This window comes from Coregonus clupeaformis, chromosome 10 (genome assembly GCF_020615455.1).
Source record: "Coregonus clupeaformis isolate EN_2021a chromosome 10, ASM2061545v1, whole genome shotgun sequence".
Classification (NCBI taxonomy): domain Eukaryota; kingdom Metazoa; phylum Chordata; class Actinopteri; order Salmoniformes; family Salmonidae; genus Coregonus; species Coregonus clupeaformis.
Genome location: NC_059201.1, coordinates 39,736,458 through 39,748,485, shown reverse-complemented (window position 1 = coordinate 39,748,485; position 12,028 = coordinate 39,736,458). Strand labels below are relative to the sequence as shown.

General features: G+C 45.2%; 1 protein-coding gene across 1 annotated transcript in view; it reads left to right on the top strand.

Annotated features, from left to right (window-relative positions):
- The window catches only part of LOC121575166 (arf-GAP with GTPase, ANK repeat and PH domain-containing protein 1-like), a 68,813-nt gene that overhangs the window by 30,202 nt on the left and 26,583 nt on the right, over nt 1–12,028 (top strand). Inside the window, 2 exon segments of the mRNA XM_041888076.2 lie at nt 10,698–10,756; nt 11,183–11,270. Of these exon segments, the coding sequence (XP_041744010.2) occupies nt 10,698–10,756; nt 11,183–11,270 (147 nt within the window).

The window sequence follows — 12,028 nt, the reverse complement described above, 5'->3', positions numbered from 1 at the left end:
TAGAAGCCTAAGTGTTGTTGTCCATTAGTTTACTCCAATTAGGGGAGGGATGGTAGGGTTAGGGGAAAATAATAAATGAAGAAATATATACATAATTGATATATTTACCAAAAAAATATGGGGACTGGAAATGATGCAGACAGTTACATTGATGGAAGCCACTATCTATCTGCAATATTAAAGCTGATCTACCCCCTAATATATATACAGGCGCCTCACAGGTCCTCAACTGGCAGCTTCATTAAATAGTACCCACAAAACACCAGTCTCAACGTCAACAGTGAAGAGGCGACTCCGGGATGCTGACCTTCTAGGCAGAGTTGCAAAGAAAAAGCCATATCTCAGACTGCCCATCTTAATCTTTTCTTTTTATTGGCCAGTCTGAGATATGGCATTCTCTTTGCAACTCTGCCTAGAAGGTGAGCATCCCGGAGTCGCCTCTTCACTGTTGACGTTGAGACTGGTGTTTTGTGGGTACTATTTAATGAAGCTGCCAGTTGAGGACCTGTGAGGCGCCTGTTTCTCAAACTAGACACTCTAATGTATTTGTCCTCTTGCTCAGTTGTGCACCGGGGCCTCCCACTCCTCTTTCTATTCTGGTTAGAGCCAGTTTGCGCTGTTCTGTGAAGGGAGTAGTACACAGCGTTGTACGAGATCTTCAGTTTCTTGCCAATTTCTCGCATAGAATAGCCTTCATTTCTCAGAACAAGAATAGACTGACGAGTTTCAGAAGAAAGAGCTTTGTTTTTGGCCATTTTGAGCCTGTAATCGAACCCACAATTGCTGATGCTCCAGATACTCAACTAGGCCGGTTTTATTGCTTCTTTAATCAGCACAACAGTTTTCAGCTGTGCTAACATAATTGCAAAAGGGTTTTCTAATGATCAATTAGCTTTTTAAAATGATAAACTTGGATTAGCAAACACAACGTGCCATTGGAACACAGGACTGATGGTTGCTGATAATGGGCCTCTGTACGCCTATGTAGATATTCCATTAAAAATCAGCAGTTTCCAGCTACAATAGCCATTTACAACATTAACAATGTCTACACTGTATTTCTGATCAATTTGATGTTATTTTAATGGACAAAAAATTTGCTTTTCTTTTGAAAACAAGGACATTTCTAGGTGACCCCAAACTTTTGAACGGTAGTGTATATAAGATAACCATTTAGAGCCACTGCCCAGTTGAAACCCATGGAGCCCATATAAAACCCTAGTTGGGTTGGCTGGGGTACAAATTAGAAAGCAAATGCCTACTGCTGAAAAAAGAAGAAGAATCTGTCTGTAGAACCAATATAAAAAATTTTCCGCAACTACTCACAAGTTTTAGGGAATAGAAGCACTGTCTCATCTTGAGATAGGCTATTGCCACAACGAGCGCATCGGCCATCACCGTGATCTCCTATGGCTTCATCTTCATCATTAGGTGAGTCAGTGTGCGAGTCAGTGTGCCATTGGAAATTTCTGTTCGTAGCCTATAATAAATATATACACTGAGTGTACAAAACATTAGGAACACCTTCCTAATATTGAGTTGCACCCCCTTTTGCCCTTAAAACAGGCTCAATTCGTCGGGGCATGGACTAGAGGTCTTCACGGATCCACCTGTACCCGAATACCCGAGACTCGATCCGGGACCTGCGCGGGTCCGGATCCAGAATTCTAAATAATGTCACTGGTCTGGATCGGATCTGATTTTCACGGGTCTTGGGTATATGTAATTTTAACTGGCTTGTCCGGAAGGGCCCGTACATATCCGAACGTGACTGCTGCAGTAGAGAGAGAGAGAGAGAGAGAGAGAGAAATGTTATCATTTATTCTGCTGCTCTTCCTTTTCACGAGAGTGGAGCATGGCACGTGTAGCTTGTTGTTGGCCAATCATAAGTCACCAAAGCGGCAATAGGCTACAGTCATAGATCCTCCGTGTGTGACAAAAGTTAGGATATATCTAATCAATGGAAGATTAAATTAAAATGACGGAATTAAAAGTTAAAGTAGAAGGATAGGCTACAACGACCAAGAGCCAACAGTTAGGCTGCTACTTAATTATATTGTAACGTGTAACTGTAGGATGAGAAAGCGCATTCACTGCAGCCTCAATTAGCCTAGCTAGCTAACAACGTTAGCTACGTAGCTTAACTGACTTCTCCTGGTTTGATGCAGTCAAGCCAGGTACTATGTAATCATATTTGATGATAAATAACCTAGCTATGGCAGCGATTAGTCTACTATAGTGCGAGTTGGCTTGGTTGGTTGGTTGCTGTCTCGTCTCTCCCTCCCTTCTCCCATTGTCACTGTCTCACAGTATGGCCCCTCCGCCGCCTGCTAGAGCGGCAGCTATCGCTCACTCCTCCTGCGCTTTATCAGCTCCAGTTAATAAAGTAGCTTAAAAATTACTTTTCTGCTGCTTCCCTTACTTGATCGGACCGGGTCTGGATCCGACCAGGTCAATACAGAACGGGTCTAGTTGTCATCGGGTCCGTTCGGAATGGGTCTCTATATTTACAAAAATAATTTATGCATATCGGGTACGGGTGGGAAAGCCCCAGGTCCATTTCGGAACTGGTACAACTTTTTGGACCCGTGAAGACCTCTAGCATGGACTCTAAAAGGTGTAGAAAGCGTTCCAAAGGGATGCTGGTCTATGTTGTCTCCTATGCTTCCCACAGTTGTGTCTTGTTGGCTGGGTGGTGGACCACTCTTGATACACACTGGAAACTGTTGAGCGTGAAAAACCCAGAAGTGTTGCAGTTCTTAACACACTCAAACCTACTACCATACCCCGTTCAAAGACACTTAAATATTTTGTCTTGCCCATTCACCCTCTGAATGGCGCACACACACAAAATCCATGTCTCAAATGTCTCAAAGCTTAAAAATCCTTCTTTAACCTGTCTCCTCCCCTTCATCTACACTGATTGAAGTGGATTTAATAAGTGACATCAATAAGGGATCATGGCTTTCAACTGGATTCACCTGGTCAGTCTATGACATGGAAAAGAGCAGGTGTCCCTAATGTTTTGTACACTCAGTGTATAAAATACAGAAGATATCACTTGAATGATGAGCACATCCAATCATAGGCCCTGTTGGGTGTTAGGCATGAAAGAGGTTGAATAAGGGAGAGGACAACCTGCATATGCTTCACCTACTCCCAAGAGTGATGATTCTGCCAATGAAAACCTACTTGGTCTAAATTTCTGTCTAACTCCAAGCAGTCACAAGAAAATGTGAGAAAGCCCAACGTAATATCATATTCTGATTTCACTATATTTTGTGAATGTGCTATTGTAGACGTGTGATTAAGGAGTATGTAAGATTGGTGTAAGTAAACAAAATATAATTATTGTAAAATGTACTGTGTCCATAGACTGTATATAGTTAACGTTAGCTTGGCTCTCTCTGTGTGTTCGTGCCGTGGGAGGAGGGGTTTCTTCGTTGGCAGAAAGCAGTGGCTAGCTAGTATGCTAACTATTCTAGCTAACTAACTGGCTGAATAAGTTGACGACGGACTCGCTCAAGCTGTCGGGACTAACCCACAACGTTCGACACGGACACGAATGATCTGCTTGGCGTGTTGACACACTGGTGGTTTGTTGTGGCCGAGTATTGGTGCTAAACCGTGCTGTTGGAGTCCGGCATGCTAGTTGGCTGTGGCGTCATATGACTAGGTGCCCTGGACGGTTTTCACGGAAGAATACTGTACCAGGTTAGCTAGCTGAATAAACTAAGTTAGTCTATTCCTAGAAAACATTGAACCGCTGTAGTTTACAACAATTATAGTTTCTGAGGTGGAAGTTGGGAGAGTTATATTTGGGTGTTTCAGTGAAACGTAAGTGAGGGAGGCCCCGCTCTCTCGCTTTCCCAGATGTTTAGTTCATTTCATTCCGATCTCCTTTGCATTATTGTAGCCATTTTCTGTAGCCTGTCAATTATGCCTCTGTTTATCCCTGTTCTCTCCTCTCCGCACAGGCTATACAAACGCCTCACACCGCGTGGCTGCTGCCTCTCTAACCTGGTGGTCCCTGCACGCACAACCCACGTGGAGTTCCAGGTCTCCGGCAGCCTCTGGAACTGCCGTTCTGCGGCCAACAAGGCAGAGTTCATCTCAGCCTATGCTACCCTCCAGTCCCTCGACTTCTTGGCGCTGACGGAAACATGGATTACCACTGAAAACACTGCTACTCCTACTGCTCTCTCCTCGTCTGACCATGTGTTCTCGCATACCCCGAGAGCATCTGGTCAGCGGGGTGGTGGCACAGGAATCCTCATCTCTCCCAAGTGGACATTCTATCTTTTTCCCCTGACCCATCTGTCTATCCCCTCATTTGAATTCCATGCTGTCACAGTCACTAGCCCATTCAAGCTTAACATCCTTGTCATTTATCGCCCTCCAGATTCGCTTGGAGAGTTCATCAATGAGCTTGACGCCTTGATAAGTTCCTTTCGCGAGGATGGATCACCCCTCACAGTTCTGGGTGAATTCAACCTCCCTACGTCTACCTTTGACTCATTTCTCTCTGCCTCCTTCTTTCCACTCCTCTCCTCTTTTGACCTCACCCTCTCACCGTCCCCCCCTACTCACAAGGCAGGCAATACGCTTGACCTCATCTTTACTAGATGCTGTTCTTCTACTAATCTTACTGCAACTCCCCTCCATGTCTCCGACCACTACGTTGTATCCTTTTCTCTCTCGCTCTCCTCCAACACTACTCACTCTGCCCCTACTCAGATGGTAATGCGCCGTCGCAACCTTCGCTCTCTCTCTCCCGCTACTCTCTCCTCTTCCATCCTATCATCTCTTCCCTCTGCTCAATCCTTCTCCCTCCAATCTCCTGATTCTGCCTCCTCAAACCTCCTCTCCTCCCTTTCTGCATCCTTTGACTCTCTATGTCCCCTATCCTCCCGGCCAGCTCGGTCCTCCCCTCCTGCTCCGTGGCTTGAGGACTCATTGCGAGCTCACAGAACAGGGCTCAGGGCAGCCGAGCGGAAATGGAGGAAAACTAGACTCCCTAAGGACCTGGCATCTTTTCACTCCCTCCTCTCTACATTTTCTTCATCTGTTTCTGCTGCTAAAGCCACTTTCTACCACTCTAAATTCCAAGCATCTGCCTCTAACCCTAGGAAGCTCTTTGCCACCTTCTCCTCCCTGCTGAATCCTGAATCCTCCTCCCTCTCTGTGGATGACTTCGTCAACCATTTTGAAAAGAAGGTTGACGACATCCGATCCTCGTTTGTTAAGTCAAATGACAATGCTGGTCCTGCTCACACTGCCCTACCCTATGCTTTGACTTATTTCTCCCCTCTCTCTCCAGATGAAATCTTGCGACTTGTGACGGCCGGCCGCCCAACAACCTGCCCGCTTGACCCTATCCCCTCCTCTCTTCTCCAAACCATCTCCGGTGACCTTCTCCCTTACCTCGCTCATCAACTCATCCTTGACCGCTGGCAATGTCCCTTCCATCTTCAAGAGAGCGAGAGTTGCACCCCTTCTCAAAAAACCAACACTCGATCCCTCTGATGTCAACAACTACAGACCAGTATCCCTTCTTTCTTTTCTCTCAAACTCTTGAGCGTGCCGTCTTTAGCCAACTCTCTTGCTATCTCTCTCAGAATGACCTTCTTGATCCAAACCAGTCAGGTTTCAAGACTGGTCATTCAACTGAGTCTGCTCTTCTCTGTGTCACGGAGGCTCTCCGCACTGCTAAAGCTAACTCTCTCGCCTCTGCTCTTGTCCTTCTAGACCTGTCTGCTGCCTTTGATACTGTGAACCATCAGATCCTCCTCTCCACCCTCTCCGAGTTGGGCATCTCCGGCGCGGCTCACTCTTGGATTGCGTCCTACCTGACCGGGATCTCCTACCAAGTGGCGTGGCGAGAATCTGTCTCCGCACCACGTGGTCTCACCACTGGTGTCCCCCAGGGCTCAGTTCTAGGCCCTCTCCTATGCTCGCTATACACCAAGTCAATTGGCTCTGTCATATCCTCACATGGCCTCTCCTATCATTGCTACGCAGACGACACACAACTAATCTTCTCCTTTCCCCTTCTGATAACCAGGTGGCGAATCACATCTCTGCATGTCTGGCAGACATATCAGTGTGGATGACGGATCACCACCTCAAGCTGAACCTCGGCAAGACGGAGCTGCTTTTCCTCCCGGGGAAGGACTGCCCGTTCCATGATCTCGCCATCACGGTTGACAACTCCGTTGTGTCCTCCTCCCAGAGTGCGAAGAGCCTTGGCGTGACCCTGGACAACACCCTGTCGTTCTCCGCTAACATCAAGGCGGTGACCCGATCCTGTAGGTTCATGCTCTACAACATTCGGAGTGTATGACCCTGCCTTACACAGGAAGCGGCACAGGTCCTAATCCAGGCACTTGTCATCTCCCGTCTGGATTACTGCAACTCGCTGTTGGCTGGGCTCCCTGCCTGTGCCATTAAACCCCTACAACTCATCCAGAATGCCGCAGCCCGTCTGGTGTTCAACCTTCCCAAGTTCTCTCACGTCACCCCGCTCCTCCGCACACTCCACTGGCTTCCAGTTGAAGCTCGCATCTGCTACAAGACCATGGTGCTTGCCTACGGAGCTGTGAGGGGAACGGCACCTCCGTACCTTCAGGCTCTGATCAGTCCCTACACCCAAACAAGGGCATTGCGTTCATCCACATCTGGCCTGCTGGCCCCCCTACCTCTGCAGAAGCACAGTTCCCGCTCAGCCCTGTCAAAACTGTTCGCTGCTCTGGCACCCCAATGGTAGAACAAGCTCCCTCACGACGCCAGGACAGCGGAGTCACTCACCACCTTCCGGAGACACTTGAAACCCCACCTCTTTAAGGAATACCTGCGATAGGATAAAATAATCCTTCTACCCCCCCTTACCCCACCCCACCCCCCAAAAAATATATATATATTATGTATGTATATGTGTGTGTGTATGCATGTATGTATGTGTGTATATATGTATGTGTGTGTGTGTGTGTGTGTGTGTGTGTGTGTGTGTGTGTGTGTATGTATATATATATATGTGTGTGTATGTGTATATATATATATATATATATATATATATATATATATATATATATATATATATATAAACATGGAGGATTGGAAGTGATGCAGACAATTACATTGATGGAAGTTACAATCTATCTGCAATATTGAGCTGATCTACCCCCTAAAAAAATTATTTAAAAAAGTTGTTGTAAGTGCTGAATAATTTGTCAGGAGTAAGTGGCACATTAATAATTAAGCATGGGAGTACACAGAGCTGTGTTCTTCTGAGGGATGGATAGGGGGAGGAGTGAGGGGGCAGGGGGTGAGGGATAGAGGACAGAAGGGGTAACTTCCTTCTCTGCTTGAGGAGTTAATCAAAGGCCAAATGGAACACATTCACTCAATGACTCCACATTGGAATTGGGTGAAAAATAGTTGAAATCCATTACATTTTTTGGGGGCATTTCACTTTGATTGCAAACATATTTTATTTTAGATGGTGTCAATTATTATAGTTGAGGTAAATGAATTCCGTTCATGAACAGAAAAATAAAAATGTTGGGCAATTTTCAACTTTGAAATTATATTTTGTTAACTCAGTAAATATACAAAAATGTTGTTGACGTTCAAGCATTTCAGCCCTCAACATTAGCTTGGTTTCCATCTAACATCTGCAGTAAAAACAATATGCGCATTTTCCCACCAGAGATGTGTTTCCATCTGGTTGAATTATTGCAGATAAAAGGCTGTGCGAGATGACAAGTGGAATGAGTTTCCATCGCATTTTTAACTCTACTGATGTTTTTTTTCTCCGAAAAATGTATAATTGCCTTATAGAGAGTGTGGCCCACTCTGGTATTGGCAGGTGCGCTCTAGCCAACAGCTCGCAGAAACAGTGTGGGTATAGCCTACATGATGAGATTATTATGGACAAAAGAGCGAGATTATTTGTATTTGTCAAACGGCAGCGAAGCAGCGATGATCATGCCACCAGAATAGGACCCTCGATATTTATTAGAAAGGAGCATCAAGTTCATCACCTTGCACTTTCACCGCCCTGTGAAGTTCTTCATAACTTACTTCATCTGTAGTCTAATAAACTGCATACTTTCCCGACGAGTCGTAGTGGGAGGACCACACATGTCATCGCGTGACTCCAAGTCTACTTCAATATGATGGTTATTAAATCAATATTTGCGCATAAGTGTTTCCACCGACATTTCTCACATAATTCATTTTAATGACACAAAACGATTACACCTTCTCTAGCGTATTTTATTTTGTCGACATTTGGAAAGTTTACCGAGACATCAGGCTTGTCATTACATTTTTTTATCCAACATGTACTTTACTCACATAAAAAGGTTGGATGGAAACCTGGTTAGTGTCAAATATATATATATTTGTAATGTAAATGTAATAAAATATATATTTTATTAAATGCCATTTAGCAGACGCTTTTATCCAAAGCGACACAGTCATGTGTGCATACATTTTTACTTATGGGTGGTCCCGGGGATTGAACCCACTACCCAGGCGTTACAAGCGCCATGCTCTACCAATTGAGCTACAGAGGACCACAGTGTTGTATGTGGGCTCTAGTATGTGTAGCCTATGTTTGTATGTATTCACACACACCGCTGTATGTATGATAGCATTTATTGTGCGAAGAGCCAGGCAATTTCTGGAAGAAGGGTTTCCATGGCAACAGCAAGCGAGGAGATGCTGTTTGGTCGGTGGTGTGACGCTGGAGAGAGAAGGGGGGGAATGGAGAGAGGGAGAGACCTATAGACAGACTGACAGGGAGAGGGTAAGGGATTTTCATCTCCCCTGAGAGCAAGAGTGGAAGGAAGTGGTGGTGGCTGTGTTACCATATTGTCACTGAGGTGTGGCGGTGCGCACAGCAAAGCACAGGCAGTATATAATGTGTACCTGTGGAGACTCCCTCAATGGTGGTGTGTCCAGAGAGAAAGGATTCTGTGTGTGAGGGATTACACTGTCTGACTGGGTTGGCTTCAACACTGCTTTACTCAGACCTCCAAAGACCCTTTTGATTGAGTCGGTGTCATCATTTGTGTGGCCATATGTAGATGTGTGTGTGTGTGTGTGTGTGATGCTGCCTGTTGCCCAAATCAGGAATCTGTCTTCTGGATAGAGGGACTGTTATATATGGTGTGTGTGTGCACTGCAGAATATGCTTGTTAATGTTTTTATTTCCCATCCATCACTCCAGTCTTTTGTATATATACATTGGTTTAAGTGCCTGTGTTGTGTGGGGCTGCGTCCCAAATGGCACCCTATTCCCTGTATAGTGCACTACTTTTGAACAGGGTGCCATTTGGGAAGCAGCCTGGGACTCTGGTAGACAGTCTGGCCTTGGGGTGTCTAGTGCACAAAGGCAGCTAGTCTCGTCCTGGAGTACGCTGGTACATGTACGACACTCAACCCATCTCAAAACCTTGTCTGCGTCCCAACTGGCTCCCTATACCCTATGGGTCCTGCTTTAAAATGTGTGTACTACATAGGGAATAGGGGTGCCATTTGAGATGCACACAAATCCATGTAAAAGATTGTCACATTAATTCTACATGTCTACTCTACTGCATGTCCATTAGTCTTCAAGTCCACATCTGAACAAATGCACTCTTATTGATTGACTATGTCACTATGAGGAATGAAATTGGCAGCTACTTTAAGGATGTGACAGTACCTACTAGTCCTCTTCCTCTCTGCTATGCAGTAGTGTGACTTGACTTAATCCTCTTGGACCCTTTGGTAACAAAGGGTGTCCACCATGGATCTCCATCTCACTCTTTTCTGTGCGAGGGCTTTTGCAGTAGTGTACAAATAGAAGATTATGTGACTTTGATAAAAGTCTATAAAGGAAAAGATAACTGACTACCATCATCTACTCATTGGCAGTCACCTGTTGTGAAGACCCCTGTCTGTGCTTCTCATGTATTATTGTACACCTCTGGGTGATGCAGTGAAATAACAGGTACCCAGTAATTAGGATGCTTGGGGGAGATCCTTGTTTTCATTTTACAGTACACCCAATTTTTTTGGCTTTCTGCGCAGCATCAAAATTAAGGTGAAAACTGAGGCTTGAATTGGAATTTTGGATGAATAAAATACAAGGAGGTTGTTTGTTAATCATCTCGCATACACGCTCAGGCACACACATACACACACACCACACCACACCACACCACACACACACACACACACACACACAGGCACGCTAGCTCTGGGTTCCATCCACAATAGCTGCTAATGAACTTGAGCCTCACCACTGCAGCCCCACTGAGCTTGTGCAATTAATTTGCACTCCTCCTTCGCAGCTCTAGCTCATTCTCTCGCTCCCTCTCTTCGTCTTCCATTCCTCCCCTAACTCTATATTCTGTGCCATCTGGACCTGCGACAGGGCACATATGGGGGCACACACACTGCAGTGGCGGCAGTGGCCACTCGGAACGGCGTGGCACGCCTCACAGCTTCAGAGTGCTGTGATGTGCGACGGCCGGTGACTTTGAAAGTTTCCCCTCCTCTATGCAGGCTTTAGGCAGGAGGCAAACAGGGAGAGGGAACACGTGATCACGACATTGACCGTATGATGTATTAATCAGTCTCTCTCTCTCTCTCTCTCTCTCTCTCTCTCTCTCTCTCTCTCTCTCTCTCTCTTTTTCTGTATACAGCGGCGTGCACTAACAGTCAAGAATGGACCTTCAGTCCAACCGTCCAAGAGCTCCGTTTGGTGAGAGCGGTGTTGTTATCATTATTGTAGTCATTCCAGTAGAACAGGGTTCTTCAATTCCGGTCCTGGAGGGCCGAAACACTTCTGTTTTTTATTTCTACCTGGTAGTTAATTGCACTCACCTGGTGTCCCAGGTCTGAATTAGCCCCTGATTAGAAGGAGAGGATGAAAAACAGAGGTGTTTCGGCCCTCCAGGACCGGAATTGAAGAACCCTGCAGTAGAATAAGTAATAAGTGTAGTCTTGGCTTCAACAGAGACAGCGACAGTAACAGTGTATTATAATGTACTGTATACTATGTTGATGATAATAGTAGTAAATTGTAGTAGTTGTAGAAGAGTAGGGTAAACATGTCACTCTAATAGAGAGAGTGGGGTAAACATATCCTTCTGTGTATTTATGTGTGTGTGTGTGTGTGTGTACACAGGGGGTGTTGGGAGCTCTCTGCAGTGGAAAGTCAGCCTTGGTCCACAGACACATGACTGGGAGCTACCTCCCCCTGGAGAACCCAGATGGTGAGTTTGACATCATCTCCACACAGACATACTGTGCTGTGTGCTTAAAGGGGGCAATCGGCAGTTCAAACAACAACAAATCGGTCACCCCACCAGTGTTTTGGTAAATAGCTGAGGGATGGGTTTGGAAAACTTTAACCACTCTCAAATTCATAGACAGAGCTATGGATTCCTGTATTGACAATACTACTAACACAAAGGGCTTCTTGTAATGATCTTGCCCTCTCGCTCTCGCTCTCACTCTCACTCTCTCTCCGTCTCTCCCTCTCTCTCGCTCTCTCGCTCTCTCTCTCGCTCGCTCTCTCTCAATTCAATTCAATTCAATTTAAGGGCTTTATTGGCATGGGAAACGTATGTTAACATTGCCAAAGCAAGTGAAGTAGATAGTAAACAAAAGTGAAATAAACAATAAATATTAACAGTAAACATTACACTCAGAAGTTCCAAAAGAATAAAGACATTTCAAATGTCATATTATGTGTATATATACAGTGTTGTAACAATGTGCAAATAGTTAAAGTACAAATGGGAAAATAAATAAACATAAATATGGGTTGTATTTACAATGGTGTTTGTTCTTCACTGGTTGCCCTTTTCTTGTGGCAACAGGTCACAAATCTTGCAGCTGTGATGGCACACTGTGGTTTTTCACCCAGTAGATAAGGGAGTTTATCAAAATTGGGTTTGTTTTCTAATTCTTTGTGGATCTCTGTAATCTGAGGGAAATATGTGTCTCTAATATGGTCATACATTTGGCA